Raw genomic sequence first — 21,629 nt, forward strand, 5'->3', positions numbered from 1 at the left:
ATGTACGCTGCGCAAACAAAAAAAAAAAAAAAAAAAAAAAAAAAATGGGACAGCTCTATATCTCGCGTTCTACTGGGTCGTTTTGACAATATTCGACTTGCGTTTTTCATGTCTCGAAAGCGCGAATTAAGATATTTATTAGATTTATATATAGCAATGTTCTAATATAGGTATTTTGACACAAAATCGGACTTTTTCTGAAATTGCATGCCAATTTTTTTCCATATTTCGATTCTACGACTCAAATTATGCCAAACTACCAAATTTTGTAAATTCCGTAAAAAGGACTTTTATTAAATTGATATAAAACATGATAGCATAAATGCAATGCATGACAGGAATATGTGCGGATGTCTAATATTTTTAGCTTTCTCCGTTTAAAACAAGTTACATATTCAGACTAAAAAGGAAGTATGATTACGCAAAGTTTTATCTCCGGATATGACAGTATAACACCCTACTTGTTTTTAAGGATGCTCATTAGAGGTCTTATCCCTCGCTGAATGTTAGTAGAGAATTGTAAGGAAAAAAATGGATGTATTCAATGTAAGTAACTTCAGTTATTATTTAAGTTTTATTTATATTTCATTGATGATTTCTTTGCTTCTTATCTCGTGAACAGTAGAAACTATAACATTAATTTTATAAAGGATTCCTGAAAATTTAATGATTTTCCCCCTCTTTTAACAGGGCACAAAGGCTAGAGATTTGCCACCATTTGGATGCTGATATGTCGTGCATTTGGCACAGTAAAGTCGTTTGAGTACTCTAAATTCTGTTTAGCACAGTTTTATTAAAGAATCATAAGTTAGAATAACTATGAAATCTTGATTTAACAAGTTAGAGAGTTTGCGTAACCCAAATAGAATACAAATCAAAGTTAACAGTCTTTACAAACATTTAAATCGAATTGTTGAAGTAAAGAATTGACAAAATACTCATTCATACAAAATACTCGTTCATAAGTTTTAAATACCTTCAAGCTTACCTGTTAGGCAATATTATCAGGAATATATTCCATAAAATGAAGGGAACATGGCTGAAAAATTATGAAGCACCAAATACAAAGTTAGCACAAAATCATTTTAAATATATGCATCCTGAAATATAAGTAAAATCCTCTCTCGCCAATATATCGTTTGGCGCCGTTTGTTTTTGACGTTGTCGACTTTCATAACGCAAAAGTAGATTTATGATAACAGATGCAAATTATGTAGTAAGAAATGTAATTAAGTAAAAAATGGCTAATTTTATTTTGATGATTATTTTACGAAAGGTTTTTATCTCCTACAAGAAAATGAACAATTTAGATCGTTTCCGTTGTGGAGTATTATGCACCGAATTGATTGGATTAGACTTTCTGCTTTATGTCTAAACTCACTACGGCCATCTGTGTAAGGAAAAGAATGCCTTTGTAGAGGATTATCTGAGGGAAAAAGGACTTGTATTCAAGCTGGACGTGAGAAAATCAACGAAATTTCCGATGCAACTAGCCTGTTTGCCGGGATTTAAATCCAATAACTAACTGCATATTTTTTGCAAAAACGCAAATTTTCATTCCCTCTTCGATTCTGTTAAAATCTTTCTAAACATAGGAAATATATTTCTTTCAACCATTCCGAAAAACTAGGAATGGGATCGAATGACAAACTTTAAAAGCTTTTTATTTACAGTTCTTTCCTTGGAAACAAGAACTTTGCTAAATGCGGTAGAAGCATTTAATTTAACGATGTCCAAGAAGTAACCGGTGGGGCATATATACTTCTGTAGTTAATAATTTGGTGCGTGCTGTTCTACAGCGGAGAAATCCAGCAAATTTTGGTTTATCGAATTACCTATGTAATTCAAAATGTCTCAGCAGATTCTATATCAATATCAAAGTCAACTCATTTAAAATCCTTTGCAAATTACTTTTATGCCATATTAAAAAGTGATTAATTGGAATCATTAGCTGAAGTTACTAAAATATTCTTCTTTCAAATTTTGGAAGTTAAATATCGAATTTATGTGCTTTATTAGATTATTTATAACAATAAATCACTCGAGCCATAGGAAGGAGGTCTTCAAGGAAAGATTTTTTGGAGGGAATTGGCTGATGCTGGTTTAAATAATAAACAAGACTGCAAAAGCTTCCTACAGTTAGCCTGTAGAGTATTCAAGGACAAAAGGCGGACCGAATTATTAGTTTTTTAGTGGTTTCATTCATTTTGCTATTGCTGATCCATTTAAAAAGGCTTATTATAATTACTTTTACCAGTTTTCAAATACTATTCCGGAGTTCTTTTAGTGATCCTTTAAAATTCACCAGTTGCATTTCTACAACATTCTTGTTGATTAATGCTTTGAGCAAAAGTTTTTAATTCATTTTATAAGCAGAAAGAAACCTTAAAAAAATAAACATGTTTCAACTTCCCTTATCATATGCAGAAATAATAGTCTTTCAAAAGGTCTGTGCATGATATATTTCAGTCACTATTTTATATCAGTCACTATTTATCGGTTATAGTATTATTTAGTCATATTTATCAGTTATATATCAGTATTATACAGTATTACTCATTCACTGTTTATCGGTTATAGCAGACCGAAAGTAATTTCAGTGTGTTATTTTGTATAATTAATGAAATTATATAAAATTCTTATACTTTCACATCTGTGCATTCAAAGATTTAAAAATTATGGCATTTCAAATTTTCAGGCTCTTGCCATTTTACATTTCTGGTTGGAAAAAAAAATTCCAACAATATACGTGATATTTTGTATTTTGGCACTTATTTCTCTAATGTTTTTCATTTGCTTTTAGTAAAATACTGAATTATTTTAATAAAAGCAGATGAAATACATTAGAGAAACAAGTGCCCAGTAAACCATTTACACTTCCATAAATGATTTATCTGTCAAAGTTGCGTAATACTTTAGTTTTTGTTTCTTTCAGAATAATATAATTTACGTCATTTAATTAAAAATTAAATAAGATATTGATTGGAAAACAGTTTGTATTTAAATAAATAATTTACTACATTAGGTACTTGCATCTCACAATATATTTCGTTTTATTTTATGAAGAAACAAAACTTAAATGAACGATCATTTGTTGTTATTCTTTAAGCTATTTATGTTGTTTAAAAAGAAGTCTAAGTACTTTATAAATAACAGACAATAATTAAAAATATTTAATACATTTATTATGCGACAAATACATTTATAAATTCCATCAAAGCTCTATGAAGAGAAAAGATAGAGAAGGTAACTAAACAGATCGTCGCCAAATAATAAGAGCTAAACTTAGAGTTCAGATTTTAAATGTTCTTATTCCCACTTTGCAATTGTGAAACACATAGTTTTAAATTGCAGAATAGCACTACCACTTTCTTTGGCCAATTTTTAACGGGCAAGTAATGCCAAATATTCATTCTTCAAATTTTGTATCCTCTTTGTATCCGTTCTTCGTATTTTTGCCTCAAATTTTCTTGTAATTTTCTGCAAATACCTAAAGCGCGAATGTTTCGCTGAAGGGGTATATCAAACAAACTGAGAGTGGATTCCTCGATGATATTCACGGTTGTAATTCTTAATATTCTATCTCAAACCACCTTTCTCTATCTCTTCCAACTCTCTCTCTTTTCCTCTAGATAACAGTAAATAGCGGATTTAATCTTTTCTTCACAACTTTCGCTATTTAGAATTATATCGCTGAACTGGTCTTTTCTCATTTCCGGACCTATTATCAAGATTAAAATCCTCAGCTAATTGGGCCATTATAAAACAACTTGACTCAAACAACAATAAATACGCTATTTTCTTGTTTCAATCAAGTTCTATATTTCTTCTCAACAATTAAATTTAAACTTTAAAAAAAATGTGAAAGATTTCAATTTTTAACGGTCGCCGAAAAGGGTTTGTTAAAGTTTTTTAATGCTGTCGCTGAGTTCACAGTCTACTTAAGTCTACTAACCCATTTGTTTTGTCTTTTTAGCTTCATTGTTAAGCATAATTTTTTTCACATTTACGCCATATACAATTCAACAGCAGAATCACAAAAATTGTATTTAATTTTGTAGAAACATTAGAGTTTTTTTTTTTTTTTTTTTTTTCTCCGGAAGGGAAATGAGAGCAATGCTCTCGATGGGAATCGAACCTGGGTCTCTCGAATATGCGCCGAATACCGTGTTACACCTCGAAGGCATGCAGAAAAGTGGAAGAAAATACTTTATAATTTAACAAAATTTAGAATTCCCAATGCAGTGTTAAGTGCTGGCATACACTTTTTATATATTTTTTTCATTCTTTTCTCAGTTTACTATATCAGTGTTCAGTTTTCTTAGTAAGATGGCTAGCAAAAATATTTTTTAATCTTTCTATTATTAACGTTTTGTGTGTTAACTTTATTTGTTAAATATTACGATTTTCCCACTTACGCCACATAAAATTAAATTCAACAGCATTTAAAAACAGAATATCTTTCGAATTTTATAGACAGTCTAGCGCGTTGGAGATAAAAATATTCTTTCCGTACAGTTATTAGATACTTCTCCCGCCTTCTTAGCATGCCTTCGTAGTATAGTGGTCAGCACGCTCGACGCGTATTCGAGAGGTCCGTGTTCTTCCCGGCGAAGGCGTTGCTCATCTTTCACTTCTTCCTGTTCCAAAAATAACCTAATGACTCTATAGTGACGCTCGAACTAAAAGGGTGGTGGATGATGATTCTCCATCCCGAGGATTTGCCGGTTGGGTCTCTTAAACACCAGTCGCCCTTTAAAAGGGGGAGTATATAAGGCATTTCTCCCGCCTTCTTAGCATGCCTTCGTAGTGTAGTGGTCAGCACGCTCGAAGCGTATTCGATTCCCAGCGAAGGCGTTGCTCATTTTTCACTTCTTTCTGTTTCAAAAGTAACCTAATGACTGCACAGTGTTGCCACTACTCGCTTTCAAATCGTTGAATTTATAAATCAGAAATTCATTAAATGTTTTACAAAATATGAAATCGATAATAAAATAAATTCGAAGTTCAAAATACGGTCGTTCAGGTGCACATGCTCGGATAGACGACTACTTCGTTCAAAATTTGATGGCTGTAAATACCGTCGTTTTTTCACATTGCGGAAAAACATTAATCTTTTCATGCAGATTGTTCGTTAGTTAATTTCTTTAAAAATACGGGGCAATAATATTTGAGGGCAACAATTAGAAAAGTGATACGCCGCGTTTGCATTGATTCAACGCAAAATCCTGTTTCGATTCCAAAATTAAAAAATTCATAAAATTTTGGAATTTTTAAAACTTAAGGTTACCAAGCTGCCCAGAATTTATTTATTTATTTATTTATTTGTAATAAAAATGTGAAGATATATATATATATATATGTTAGGTATTGGAGACGTTTATTGTAGCACACGTTTTTTCCTTTATTTTGTTACCTTAGTTAACACTTTCCTGCAAAATCCGGAAGTCGTTATCTGATATCCTTTTCCCGCTGTCTCAGGAAGTAATGTGATTCAATCTTCTTAAAATGGTAAACCCCTGAAACTTCAATTTTTTTAAATTAAACTCCATTTTTATGGAATAATTTACTCGATACTGGTATCTATGATACGAGAATAATCTTGCAGGTTACTTCGCATTTTTTATGTAAATAGGCAAGAACTCTTCTCGAATATCACATTTAAATATCTCAAATACGGTGATAAATCAATGATATTCCAACTGGATTCTAAGTAATGCACAGAAATCTAATTATAGTATTTATAAAATTTAAATCATTATTTATATATAATTTTCTTAATTTTTTATTCAAAAAATTCGATAGTCATAATTTAAATTGTAAAAACGTCATAAAATTCGCAATTTTAAAATTATCTGCAATGGATTACAGAAATGGATCATTCGAATGGCTTCGCAATAATCACGTTGTTCAATCGAATTGTTGTATTACTGTCTTTAAAGTATTCCTGCCAATCTCCTTTCGAGTAAATTTGCTAGCGGGTATCTAATTTAACTAGCGAGTATTTAATTTATTCATTTGACTCGAGTTGATAGAATTAATGGTATGATATAAGAGGAAATGTGTAAAAGATGTACGTAACATCAAACTAAGCAGAAGTACCTCAAAAGTATTTATTCAAAATAAAGATGAAGAATGCATAACGATAAACTGATGGAGGACTGAACAAAGGAAAACTTACGAGATAGGCAATTTTTGCTTTGCCTGAGGAAAGCAATGCCTTCGTTGAGAACTTTTTAAGGGGGGATTGGTTTTATTGCTATAACATTTAGGGAAAACCAGGAAAGCAATCTTGCAGCAGCCCATTCGCCGGGATTTGAACTCGTGTGGAACTACCAGTATTCAGTGATTTTATAACTCGGCTGCTAGTGGGCAATGGAAAAATAAAAATTAAATTATAAATATTAACCATTGACTCTTACTTTGGAGACATTATACGATTATTTAACCTAATTTTAGTATAATTATTTTGAATAAGCTTTTAAACATTGTAAGAATAGAATGTAACCAGAAACACGAAAAAAATCTTGCGGTTGGTACTACAGTGCCAAAAAGAGAGGCTCGCCTCTATACGTATTTAAATCATCAATATCTTTAGTTTTTTTGGATTAGCTAATTTAATCAGTTCTATAAAATATCGGTAATTAAAACATTTTTGTGATTCCTGGTTCATACAACGAACATTGAATATTTTACTAGCTCATGGCAAACTCTGTTGAAATATGAACATATTCCATACAGTAACCTGAAAATCAAAGTGAAAAATAAATGACTTAAAACTTAAATAGATATCTTCCAGCTGATGTCTACGTCTAGACAAAAATATTCTGAGCAGGCCTGGTTCTAGCAATTTTGGTCGGCCTTAGCTATCAGCACATTTAAATTAAACATACGTATTAACAATTCAAAATCCATTTAGGCTTAGCTGGCGCCCTCTGAAGTTCAGCTCCATAGGTACTGCTTATATCAGCTCTACTTGGACATGGCCCTGCTTCTTGAGTTGAGTTTTTGAATAATCGTGAAAAAAGAGAATCAGATCTGTTCCATTAAAGAACGCACGCAAAGCAGTTTTCTATAAAAATAAAGTGCGCTGTAATACTAGTATTACTTATATATGTGAATTCATATAAAGCACCGTAATAAAATCAAAAATCCATCTGAAATTATTATTTATTGGCCGCTTTAAAGTTGAATGTTGTTCGATTTTTACAACAGTGGTTTTGTTTTCAAAATACATATTCCCAATAAAAGGTTTTTAATGATAACTTCCAGCTGATGAGTGTTCTATTTTAGTTTTTTGTTTGTCTAAATAATTAACCAGAGACGTATATTTCTTTTGCCTACAGTAATTTTACCGCCATATTTTCTTATAATGAAAAAGATCTATACTGAGTAGAAAATACATTAAAAGTATTTTTCGAAACTTCAAAAGTAACGAAAACTGTGGAAATAATTGAATAGAATGCGAAACTTTAAAGTGAAAGTTATAATTTCCATTACAAATAAACAGCAAATAAAATATTACATCCAGACGAATGCATAGATAGGTTTACGGTTTTAAAAAGGATTTATTTTAGATATTTTGCCTCAGCAATGCTTTTTAACCGCTGTCAAGTTCTTAATAATATTTCTGTAAACAATTCTATTTTCTATCTATAACTTTATTCAGTGACTGAAAAATTATGATATTATTCTAAAATTATCCACTCTGGTTCTCGAACTTATGAGTTTTTACATCAAGAATATCAACGATCAGTTATTTACTGAGGTATGTTCTAGGTTATTTCTTGACTTACAAATTACTCCACACACATCAGCAATACTTTGCTGGCAAATTAATTCTTAACACGCTTTTATAACTTATAATTCTTCCAATTAACAGTCAACACATTTTGTGAAGCAGTGCCACAAGAATACTTTTCCATAAAGTTTGTTTTCTTAATGCAGCAAAACCTGGCGCAATCTAAACTGAATGCCATTTAATGCATAATGAATTGACTGGTTTTGTTTCCAAATGCATTCACTTGCCAGTCATCCAAACAGGTGATCATCTCAAGGACAGATGATTCAGTATTGAATAATCAACCGGACATAACTCTTATTTCCCCCGGCAGAACACTTGCAAGATTTTTTTTTCTTTTTATGTTAATGTTTCTATTATGTGCGATAAATGAGTGTGGTGGTTCCACTTCCTGCAAGTGAAAACGCTTTTAACGAGCTCCAAGCCTGAAGCCGATATCTTTGTGGTCAATAACGAGTGGCCTTTGTATAAGAAATATAAAAATACAAGTTAAGTATTTGCAATTAGGGCAAACTAAAAAAAAAAAGCGATTGTGAAGAATGGGGAAAAGATACGTTAGGCCCGATACACTGCCGTTAAACATTTGTGAAATTCATGATCTTTGTAATCGTGGTTTAGAACTGGAATGCTATTGCAGCAGAACTACAGTTATCGAGATTTTTTGCTACCAAGAACTGCTTATCACTTGTTCTTTTACCTGGATCACAATAAATTAAACTTGCTGTTAATTTTACTTAAATGTTCTTAATTTTTATTATTTTTAAACAATATAAAAAGAAAACACTGTGCACACTTATTTTTTAAAAAAGTGTTAAATTGATTTTGGTGAATATATGTGCAATAGGAGACAGATTGGTTTACAATGTTTGATTAGTATGCGTACAAGGTTTTATTTAAATAACCAATTGTTTTTATACTAATCCCTTTATATCATTTCTAATTTTTTCATCATTTACTAGAATTCAAATTAAGAAGCTTTTAAATGGGGGACAGTTGATAGAAGGCGAAGTCACCAGGGCTTTACCATGGGGTCAACAGGTGCTGCTGACTGCAACTTTATGTAATTTAGAGGTTTTTCAAGGTTCAGTACGTCTCCATCATTAATGTTTCAATAAATCTGTGAAAGCGAATTCGTAGTATATGTGAAGCTCTTGTACTTATGCCGATGCAATGCTTGCTATGAGAAGTGCCTACATGGAATGTAGTAGCATGACCAATTGATATTTTATGAACTTTTCTTAACAACATCTAGCAAATGTTCATTTACTAATTCAGCCACACACTGCAACGCGAATTGCGTTTCTGAATTGTTACAGTTTTGCATTGCCGTCGCCGGCAATAGAACTCCGGACCTGCCAGCTGGACATGTTCCAATTACGCCACGAAGACACACGGTAAGGAGGGAGATAATACCTTACATTCCACCCCCTTAAAAGCCAACTGGAGAGGAGGGAACTTAATAGCTAAGTAATAGTGCTGACTAGTTATCTTTACATTTTAATTTGAGCGCCACTGACGAGAGAGATTTAGAAATTTTCGAAAGTGGTAAACATGGAAATTATTCAGTTGGTTCGCCTCGATTCAAAGTCCGGACCTCCCGATTGCCAGCCGAATGTGCTTCCAATAGCACTACGAAGGCACTTAGTAAGGAGGACAAACTTACCTTACAAGAATATAACAGCTTACTAAAAATTTATATTGAATTGGTGAAAGCTAGCAGGCTAAAAACTAAAACTTTCGGTGTATTTGAGTGTACCTCTTGCTTAGTTTAAATACGTGACTGAGTTTTGCTCCCACAGTTTTCTTACTGTAAAGTTAATACAGCATAACTATTTTAGTTGTATTTCATTTGTGACCTTACTGAAGTTACAGTGTAGGCCAGTTAATGTGACAGCGATAATTCGCGCGAACAAGACGAGGTTAAATAGTTAATTAGGCGAGAATACCTAAAGGTCCAATCTTATATTTAATCTGTAAATGAATAAAAAGACAATTTTATTATCCTTCTTCTTTTCTTCAGCACCATAGGTGTTATTAATCCCGCAATATACTTTTTGCCCGAATCACTTCCCAGATGGTTGCTATCAAATGTTATCGTCATATATTATTTAAAAAAAAGTGCTCATGCGGACACCACATGAACTCCTTGTACGGAGTATTAAATTATACGCCTTTTTTGCTGCATTTCATTTAAACTTAAACTTATCTCCTCGAATTTCATTAGAGATATAGATTTCTCATTCAATTAATTCACTTCTCACTTCTCGGCAAGGCAAAAATACATAAAACATCAAAATATCTTTATTAAAAATTGAAAAATATAGAAAAACATAAAACACCAGATGCGGATAAAATAATTAGAAACAGTTTTTATAATTAGAGTTTCTACGCAAAAACAAGTTTGGTTACCAGCCAAGAAGGCATTTCGGTGCACAAAACTGAAATTTTACTTTTGGTCCCATTCGGCAAAAAGACACTTAAGGTGCAGAAACTGATTTGATTCACTATTCTGCTAAGTTTCAAATGTAAACAAATATGGCTGTTACGTTGAAAAATTAGACATAGCCGCAATTAAGTAACTTTTAAATTCTTGATAATTCGACAACTATTGTATGCAGATTAACTAAAGGCATAGAAACCTCACCAGAAGATAAGAACAATGTAATGCAATAATTTTTAAAGCGAAAAATGCACAATTTGCCAACATATAAGAATAAAAAGAACTGAGCTCATGGAGCCAGGTAACAGAGTGGGTGTATATATATATATATATATATATTGGGTACAGCTGATTGCAGTCAAAAAGATAGGTGCACAACTACATGTTATAGCAGTCCTATATACAAAATTTCAACTTTCTGACACTACTCGTTTTTGAGTTATGCGAGATACATTCATACAGACGTCACGAAAAAAATCTCTTCTTCTATCCATTTTAAATCAATTTTATAATCCGTTTGAGGAAAAACAGTTCTTTATTCAGTCCTTACGTACAGATATTACTCAAAAAAATCGATAAATTGCATTCTATAGAGGTAAAAATATATATTTTCTTTGAAATACGATACCCGGAATGTTTCGTGATTACAATCCAGTCTTTACTTCGTACAAGGAAGTAAAAAATTAAATAGTGAAGAATCTGCCTGTATGTATTATGTACTTCGCATTGTGGAAAAACGGCGGCACTCAGAACTACCAAATTTTGAATATGTATAGTCCTTCACCGGAACATGTGCACTTGGAAGCCGGAATTTCGAATTGCGAATTTGTTTTTATTTATTTTATACATTGTGTAAATTTAATGAATTTCTGATTAACAAGCTCAGGGAACAGAAAAGGAGAAGTGGCAACACGGTTCGAAATAAAACATTTTATCTCCAATACAACAAACTGTTGCCATTCGGCAAAATGGGAGTTATTTCAATTTTAATCAACAAACTCGCTATTTTAAAGCAACGCTTTGCCACCCTCGGAAATAAAATATATTAATTTTCCACACCCCAATCTTTTGCTTTTAAGTAAAGTCTAAGATATCATGTCATATTCAGTGGAGCCAAGTGGAACGGGGCCTTATACTATTCATTCCCGAGTCCAGGTAAGGTCTAAATTGTGATTCCAGAAATGTTTTATATGCTGGGAATGGGGGACACGCAGCTTACCTTCCTTTGTTCATGAAAAATCCTATATTCACGGGAGATATTTTATGGTTTGGAATAGAATCATCAAAAATGTCCGTACTGAGCTACATATCTTTGATGAATGTTCTTTAATCGATCGCAGATATGAAGACCAGGTTTTATGTAACTCCATGTAAGGCTATTTAAGGGTGCTGTTGGCTCAGATGTTTGCTAATGATAACAATGCTCGTTCGCATGGAATATCTCTGGTGTCAGACTATTTGGAAACAGAAGATATCGTTTGAATGGACTGGTCAGCTTACTCACCAGACTTGAACTCGATTCAGTACCTGTGACCGTTCAACTACAGTCTATTTGTCAAGAACAGACATCGCGCGACGAATGCCTCCTTGACCCTATGGAATCGAAAAAGAGCTCTTTCAAAAGATTGGCGTATTTTTCGACAAGAACTGATCGACAGTTTGGCAACTTCTCTCAGCATGTCAGGTTTTCATTTCTGTCAGAACTGATTATGCACCACGTTAAAGAAAGATTTGATGCAAAAACAGGAAGGATAATTTTTTCATCATTCTATAGTTCAACATTTTGAGACGAATCAACTTTCAATATACCAAATAATACACTGCTCGACATTAAAAATGCAACACGAAGAAGGAGTGGTCAGAAAGTGATGAAATTTGGAAAAAAGACCAGCAAGCAGCAATAAGTGTTCTTTATTTCAAAATGATAGTCAGAATACAGAGCGAGAATGGCGTCGGCTCAGTAGGATGCGGACAGCGATGCACGAAGAAACACGTCTAGGCATAGAGTCAATAAGAGTGCGGATGGTGTCCTGAGGGATGGCTCTCCATTCCCTTCCAACCATTTGCCACAGTTCGTCTTCTGAACTAGGCAGGGGCAGAGTCTGCAAACGGCGTCCAATCACATCCCACACATGTTCGATTAGTGACAGGTCAAGAGAGTACGGTGCCAGGGAAGCATCTGTATACCTTGCAGAGCATGTTGGCAGATGTATACTGTTGGCACTGTGTGGTCAGGCGTTATCCTGCTGAAAAACTGCATTAGGTAGCCCTTGAAGGTAGGGGATTGCCACCGGATATTGCAGATATACAGAACTTATTGAAAGTTCAAACTGTAACAATCCTCGAATATGAACACAAAATCCTCGAAGTAATCTTGAGGCAGAATAAGCTTTCCGATATAAGATACTATCTTGTGGACATAATATCACTTTAAAAAGTCGATTCCGTCCACCAAGTCGATTCCGTAGGTGTTCATTATGATTTTCAAATACCTGTTATTTTCCTATGTGCAAACAAAAATAATGCGAAAAAGGTGACACAAAAATACTAAGCAACTGGAACAACACAGTTAATTGATATGGTAAGCAGCACAATGGCATTTCCCATATTGCACTTGTTCCTACATTCATACTTTCAAAAATTTATGTTGACTTAAATGATTACTTCGAAACACAGGTCTATGTGTTTATGCTATGTGGTCTATGTCTAAGCTACTACATTCCAACTCGTCTATATTCCTCGAAATTTTGCCAAATACATATCGAGTCAATTTACCCACATTGTTAGAATATTAGTACTTATATAATTAACTAGTATATTAGTGCTTATTAACTTACATTTTTCAATTATGAGTAATTAATGTACCTATTTTTGTTCATTGCAGGAAAGTAATTTCTCCAGTATGACTCCAAATGCTGCATTTGCGCAAGCAAACAATCATCTTGCACTCAATTTGCATAGACAACTGGCTAGGGAAGGTGGCAATGTTTTCTTTTCGCCTTTTAGTCTTTCGATTGCTTTGGCAATGCTGTATTGGGGAACTCGGAACGAAACAGCTCGTGAAATGAGACATGTTCTTGGATATGATTCTGCAAACATCACAGATGATAACCTTCTGTCTAGTTTCAATGAGCTTCTATCCAAATTGGATAGAACTTCAGAGAACTATGTGTTAAGTTATGCAAATAGTTTATTATATCAAAGTGGTTTTGCTGTTAAAGAAGAATATAAATCAGCTATGAATGAAATCTTCAGAGCTCTGATGGTTGAAGTGGATTTCACGCGTGATTCTGAGAAAGTTGTCAAGCAAATAAATGAATGGGTGAAAACTAAAACGAATAACATGATACCTCAGTTATTAAAGTCTCTCGATCCTATGACAGTTATGGTAATACTCAATGCCGTATATTTTAAGGGAGCGTGGTCAAAACCATTTGATGAAAGGTTTACAGGTTTGCAAAACTTCTATAACAATGGGAAGCGATATGGTGCAAAAGAAGTAGAAATGATGTACCACAGAGAATCATTTTTTTACTTGGAGAAGGAAACTTTCAAGGCTTTAAAATTACCATATGAAGGAGGAGAAGTAGCTATGCTGGTCTTTTTGCCTCATTCTAGAAATGGTTTGAGGCAGTTAGAAAGACAATTGTCTTCCACTTTTGTTCAAGATATAGAAAGTGCAATGTATGAAACAACTGTAGAAGTAGCGTTACCGAAATTTCGATTGGAATATTCAAAATCCATGAAGAAAGCTCTCCAAGCTTTAGGAATGAACCTTGTGTTTCAAAATGGAGCAGATCTTGGTGGAATAAGTGATTCTAAAGAATTAAAGGTTTCAGATATCATTCACAAAGCTGCTGTTGTTGTGAATGAAGAAGGAAGCGAAGCGGCTGCTGTAACGGCCATTCTTGTGACCACTTACTCATTGTCGTTTGATCCTACATTTATAGTGGATCATCCGTTCATGTTTGTTATTTATGACACCAAGAGCTCTCACATTCTTTTCATGGGCAAAGTACGAGAATTGTGAACTAATAATGAAAATCTTAGCTCGAGAGTCAAGTCGAAGAGTTGGTTTTCACGAACTCCAGATGAATCTACTTGATTTAATATTATCATCTAATAGAAACAAGTTATATAATATGTAACCTGAATGATAAAAAATAAAGTAAATAGAACTACGTTTGTTAGAATTTTATACTTCAGAATTGTTGCACAAATCTTAGTCTAAGACAAATAAACTGCATTTTTTTTTTTTTTACATTTACCTGTCATTAAAATTGAGTAATTGTTTAGACTCCTTTTTAGAATTCATTTCTGAATCTGAATATTAAGCATCTAAAACAATTATAGTTATATCTATTTAATTTTGTAAGTATTTGTTTTGAAATTAGATTTGTGTTCCTTCAACTGTAATAAACTAATTTGCTTAAATATATATCTGCATTTTACAATCAAAACATATGGAATTAATGTCAACATTACAGAAGAATTGAAGCATTTTAATACTTCGGAAAAATTGTTTCACATACATGATACATAACACCACTTCGTTTTCATACTGTTCAGTAATAAATTTTTCATTTGCATTACAACACTGTTCTAATATTTTTGTGCATTTCCAAATAAGATAATGGTGGTTCAGTGAGTTCACTAATTTTAACACTTTTACGTTTTAAATAATATTTTAATTACTATATACAGAGCGTATTCTTAGGCCGCCGCCTTCGACATGAACAAACTTTATTCTCTCACAACTAAGCGAGCAAAAGCGCCCTCTAGCCTTTTTCTTCAAATTACACAACACTCCCCACCTGAACTCGGTGGAGAGTTCATCTTTCAATAATATATTCTAGAATATTCAATTATATTTCGACAATAAATCCTGGAAAATGGTTAAATATAACAAACATGCATACATAATTATAAGCACATAAAATTTTACAAAACATTAAATGATACCTATCAGCAAGGTCAGGAGAATCAAACCTAAAAATACAAAATACAAACATTAGTTAAGTTCCATATTGTATAACAATTGTATAGGCTTTTTTAAGGTACCAGTAGGTGTTTTAATTATACAAGATCTTATTTTACCATCTCTGCCTGGCATTAATTCCAAAATTTTACCTATTGTTCAGAGATTTCTGGGATGTTTGTCGTCATGAATCAAGACAATATCGTTGATTTTAAACTGAGATGCGTTAGAGTGTGGAGGACAAATATTGGCAGATCTCAGATTAAAAACATACTCTGATCTCCAACGCTTCCAAAAATGATTTAAAATATCTTGATGGTATTTATATCGTTTAATAATTGAATTTCTTGATCCAATCAAATTATTTGATGTTATTTTATTAGCAGGCAGAGATAGCAATCGTCTACCAACCAGAAAATGAGAGGGTGTTAGTGGAGAAGGTTCATTGGGATCGGTAAACACGTAGGTAATTGGTCTACAATTAATCATTGCCTCTTTCAATGAGCACTGTTTCAAGCTCTTTCACAGTAAGGGATGATCGACCAATAATTTTTCGCAAGCTGGATTTTATGGTTCGTACCATACGCTATCAAAACCCTCCCCACCATGGACCCCTCTCAATAATAAATTTCCAATTTATGCCTCTAGCAGAAAATAATTCTTTCACAGATGAGTCACTCAAAGTTTTAAAAATATGTTTTAGTTCTTTATCAGCTCTTTAAAAGTCTTGGCATTATCGGAGTATACGGTGGTACACAGTCCTCGGCGAGCTAAAAATCTTTGGAAAGCTAGCAAAAAACTTTTAGTGCTGAGATCAGTTACTATCTCTATATGTAAGGCACGAGTGACCGCACACGTTAACAACAGCATGTAAACTTTACCTTGCCTGTCTTTCGTAAAAAATGGACCGGCGAAGTCCAACCCGGTCACAGCAAATGGAGGCGCCTCTTGGATTCTGTCTGGAGGAAGTGGAGCGATATCCTGTACCCCAGGACGAGCACTATATCGTTTGCATATCACACATTTGCTGATGATAGTCTTAACACGCTGTCTTCCCTTAATGATCCAATATTTGTCTCTGATCTGAGTTAGTGTCGAATTAACTCTAGCATGGAATACCCTTTCATGCGAGTCCATGATGATCAACTCGGTAAACTTGCATTTTGAGGGTAATAGAATAGGATGTTTTAAATTCTCGTGACAGTCTGCAAATTGAATGCGACCTTTCAACCGAAGAATTCCCTCCTCATCAAGCCTTAGATTAAGGGAGTAGATGGAAGAATCGAGAATTGATTTTTTATTTGATAACTTAATTATTTCCGCTTGATACGATTCTCGTTGCGTAATTTTTACCCAATAATGTTCAGCTGCTTTAATCTCAAAAGCACTTAAAGGTCCATTCCCTGTAGACCTTTTCCGAAGCCTCCCAATAAATCTAAATACATAGGAAGTAATTCGAAGTAATTTTCCTAAAGAACTGAATTTTTCTATATGCGAAATTGGGGATTCATTGTTAATTACATGTGCAGTCAAAATAATACCTTTTCTTAACTCCAACGATTCTGAATTTGGTTTTAATTTCTTTTGTTTTGGAAAGTTTTCAATAGGAAAACGTAACCAGTGTGGCCCATGCCACCACAAATCATTCTTAATTAGTGACTGAGCACTAATTCCTCGAGTTAGTAAATCGGAAGGATTTTGTTTTCCTTCGCAGTGGTTCCACAATTTTTTGTTGCATATACTCTGTATTTCTGTAACACGATTGGCGATAAATGGTTTCCAATTATTTGGCGAACCTTTAATCCAAGTAATGGCGATTTCGGAATCACTCCAAAGTAAACATCCTCAATTAAATCACCAAACAATTTTTTCAAATATTTATACATTCGAGCAGCCACGAGTGCTCCCATTAACTCTAAACGAGGAAGCGTGTTGCTCTTAAAGGTGCAACTCTGCATTTCGACATGATAAAGGAAGTTTTAATTTTAGAATCACTCGTACAATATCTGAAATATGCGATGGCCCCATATGCTTTAGGACTAGCGTCCGAAAATAGGTGAAGGCTTATATTCATTGGATCGTCATCAAAGAAATTTCGCTGTATCGATATTTCAGTTAAATCATTAAGTTCCTCCCGCCAAATGTTGAATTTGTCCTTAATCTTTGCAGGAAGGACCTCATCCCAGTCAGAACCGGAACACCGGATTTCTTGCATAATAATTTTCGCCCGAATAACAAAGGGTGCAATAAATCCAAATGGATCGTATATTTGGATGATACTTTGCAAAAGTTTCCTTTTTGTAGCAAAATCGTTTCCAGTAGAAAAGTCAATTAAATTTTTTAAATTTAACTTCGTCTTTAACGTCTTCAATGGAATTCCAAATCATGCCTAAGAAATTCGATTCACTATTTAATTTGTTGTCCAATTCCTTAATCCCATCTGAGACCCACAAATCGTTTAATGCTTTAGAATTAGTTCTTAATTTTCTGAAATTCATCCCAGCATCCTTAAATATGTTAACCGCATCTACAGATAACCGATATGCATCTTCAACCGTTCCTGCTCCAAAATATAGGTCATCGACATAGACAGAAGAATTGAACATTTGGAAACTGTCCGGCATTTTATCTTTATATTTTCGAATGTGATATTTTATAGTGGCGGCCAAAATGAAAGGAGATATAGTCAAACCGAAAGCTACGCGACACATTTGCATAATCTTAAAGGAGTCATTATTTTCATTAAACCAAAGAAATTTTAGAAATTTTCTATCACCTTCAGCAATTCCTATCATCGAAAAGGCTTTCTCAACGTCTCCACAAAACGCTATCTTAAACTTATGAAAATTTAACATAATGTCTAGTATATTTGGATTTAGATTAGGTCCCGATTCAAGGCAGTCATTTAACGAATTCGTGTCCTCTGTCCTTGAGCTAGCATCGTACACAATTCTTACCTTAGTAGTTTCACTAGGTCGTATCACTGCTCGGTGAGGCATAAAATATCCCAAATTTGTATCATTATTTGGACATTCCTCCACAATTCCTTCTAATATCTGGTTCTCAATTATATTTTTATATTCCCGAAAAATCTCCGGAGTTTTACTTAGTTTATTGTGAAGGTTTGCGAATCGTTTCTTAGCTACCTCAAAATTATTTCCTAAATTATTCGGACTGTATTTCCAGATTAAATTTGCTTCATATCTTCCGTTTTTAAACTGCAAATTTCTTTCAAACTGGTCTACTATTTCGCAGTCAATATCGGAATAATCATCAGAATTATTAATTCCCATATGTTCTAATTCCCAAAAACCTCTTAAATCTTTCAACACAACAGTGTTTGTCGTTACCGCTAAATTTTCAGAACAATTTTTGTTTGTTTTATTTTTCTCGATTCCTGCGGCAACCCAACCAAAGACAGAACTGACTGCGTACAACCCTTCAGATATTTTAATTCTTTCAGAATAAACTACATTCCAGAATTCATCCCCGCCAATTAATATCTCAACATCTATGTTATTTTTTCTTGCGCAATCGGCGATCTGCAACCCCATATGCTCCATGAAGTCTGCAATTTGTTTACTAGGCACACTGATGGACGCCGAGGAAATAACATCCGAGATCAAACATTCAATTTTTATTTTATTATTTTGTTTCCAATTCTGAATTTCGATTTCAACGACCGGATAGGAATGATTCATTGCCTTCGTCGCACCAAATGAATAAACAGAAAGTCTTTCATAACGGATTGGAATAAGTTTTAAATGGTCGGCCAATTTTTTCGTTATAAAGGATCTGTGACTGCCTTGATCAAGAATTAATCTAGTTAATTTTGATTTATACTTAGAACAAGCATAAACTGTACAAGTTTGTAATAATATTTCCCTGGCATTACAGTCATTATTATTATCACCTTGAGGAACAAAAGCAATCAATTTTAAGTTTTGAACTTTATTTCTTTCCTCAGAATTCAAAATCAGAGATTCAGTTTCATTTTTGGAATAACCTTGTTCCAACTTTTTGTTTACAAGGGATTTATTAGTACAAATCGATTCATTGTGATACATACTGCCACATTTATTACATTTAGTTTTATTTCTGCACCTTTTTGAAGTATGGAATTTTTTAAAACAAGAAAAGCAGCGGTTTTCGGATCTTAGTTTCTTTAATTTATCAGAAACATTCACTTCGCATTTAAATGACTCGTGCAAATTATCACAAAAGATGCATTTTCGGTTAACTGCAGTATGAAATGCAGCCGTGGGTGTATTTTTTACATATTTTCTAGTTTCATATTTTGATTGATCGACTCGCGGAGGCACAGGATTTTTCCTTTCGCTTAATACTAGATTTGAAACTTCCCTGCATTCTATTTCCGTTTTAATAAATTGTGTTAATTCCGAAACTTCAACTTTATCTTTCGATCGTCTTTGCCGATTAAATTCCAAAACTAAATCGTCCGGAAATAATTTTAATAATATTGGAATTAATAAATGTCCATATGAGCCAGAAGTTACTTCTAAAGTTTCCAAATTACGAATCGAAACTTCTAATTCGTCATATAATTTACGTAAAGCCTTTACGTTAGCAGAATTTTTAACGGCTTCTAAATTGAGAATTTTATTCATGAATGAATTAATGATCAGGTCTTTTCGACCATATCTGTCCTTTAGTGATGCTACACAACTATCATAATTACTTTCTGTTAACTCAAAGCCTGATACAACATTCGAAGCTTGTCCCGTTAAGAATGTTTTTAAGTATACAAATTTTTGTATTTTTGAAAGCGTTTCGTTTTTATGTATCGAATTTTCGAACTATTCCAAAATTCATTCCATTGTTTGGGGTCTCCCCAAAATTTATCAATCATTAATTTTGGTAATTTCAGCGTACTATTCCCACTAGAACTGGAACTTACATGCAAAATTCCATTACCACTAGACTGGTTTAAATCAGAACTTAGGGGATTCCTCGCTGGCGGTACTGCGGTAACCGCACCTAGAAACTGCTTAATTTGACTACAAGCAATTATACATTTGTCATTGTATTCTTCGCTTATACTACAATCTTCTTCAATTAAGTTAACATCAATTAACTCTTGTATTTCATCATCAAGCGTTCTCAAATTATTTTTCTTTTCGGTTAATAATTCAAACAATTCTCGTAATTCTTTAATCGAATTTTCCTCCCCTTCAATTTTTAATTTATCTTCAATCACTTTAATTAACTTAGTAACAGACGATCTCAATGTGGAACGTTTACGTTTCAATCTATCTAACTTTTCTTCCATTTTATTTAATTTAAATACACCCACGACAGCAATAATAAATACTTACTAATGTACTACAAATAATCACTAAATAATTAATTTAAGATTTCCCTACTTTTATTTGGAATTCCATTGTCACTTGAATATGAAATATCCATTGAAATCGAAACACTTGGATCGAACACCTAAAAATCTTCACAAAGCCTTAATTCCTTACGCCGATGCACCATTTAATAATTTTGTGCATCTCCAACGTCAGATGATGGTGGTTCAGTGAGTTCACTAATTTTAACACTTTTTCATTTTTGACAATATTTTAATTACTATATACAGAGCGTATTCTTAGGCCGCCGCCTTCAACATGAACAAACTTTATTCTCTTACAACTAAGCGAGCAACAGCGCCCTCTAGCCTTTTTCTTCAAATTACACAACACTGGGAGACATACAATGTATTAACAATCATACCAACCATGTAATATCGGTTTTTTTATAAATAGGTTTTTTTTTTTGCAATTTGGTCCAGGGAGAAAAAATCGCTAATTTTTTTAATAAATATCAAACATATAGCATCTTTTTTTGCTCTTTACCTTTTGTTTAATAAATAAGTTTTACAAATAAGTTAAATTTGTTTTGCTTCTAACTCTTCCTTTGCCTGATTTTGCATTATCCTTAATTTATAGACATGAGTGTAGAATTTATTCCATATTTATCCCCACAGGCAGGCATACATCAGTATATTACAGGTTCGGTTCCTCATCATATATTAACCGCATCTACAGATAACCGATATGCATCTTCAACCGTTCCTGCTCCAAAATATAGGTCATCGACATAGACAGAAGAATTTAACATTTGGAAACTGTCCGGCATTTTATCTTTATATTTTCGAATGTGATATTTTATAGTGGCGGCCAAAATGAAAGGAGATATAGTCAAACCGAAAGCTACGCGACACATTTGCATAATCTTAAAGGAGTCATTATTTTCATTAAACCAAAGAAATTTTAGAAATTTTCTATCACCTTCAGCAATTCCTATCATCGAAAAGGCTTTCTCAACGTCTCCACAAAACGCTATCTTAAACTTATGAAAATTTAACATAATGTCTAGTATATTTGGATTTAGATTAGGTCCCGATT

General features: G+C 33.3%; 1 protein-coding gene across 2 annotated transcripts; it reads left to right on the forward strand.

Annotated features, from left to right (window-relative positions):
* The first annotated feature begins 439 nt into the window (after nucleotides 1-439).
* On the forward strand, nucleotides 440-14,422 carry LOC118195675 (intracellular coagulation inhibitor 1-like). Of its 2 annotated transcripts, none has more exons than XM_035367001.2 (2): nucleotides 440-546; nucleotides 13,126-14,422. In XM_035367001.2, the coding sequence occupies exons 1-2, from the start codon at nucleotides 532-534 to the stop codon at nucleotides 14,269-14,271; spliced, it is 1,161 nt and encodes a 386-aa protein (XP_035222892.1). In that variant the 5' UTR covers nucleotides 440-531; the 3' UTR covers nucleotides 14,272-14,422. The 2 variants fall into 2 exon arrangements, with proteins under 2 accessions (XP_035222892.1, XP_035222893.1); XM_035367002.2 differs by lacking the exon at nucleotides 440-546 and adding an exon at nucleotides 5,418-5,511.
* The last annotated feature ends 7,207 nt before the right edge of the window (nucleotides 14,423-21,629 follow it).

This window comes from Stegodyphus dumicola, chromosome 5 (assembly GCF_044657685.1).
Source record: "Stegodyphus dumicola isolate Sdum_Otavi_A_Nest chromosome 5, ASM4465768v1".
NCBI lineage: Eukaryota > Metazoa > Arthropoda > Arachnida > Araneae > Eresidae > Stegodyphus > Stegodyphus dumicola.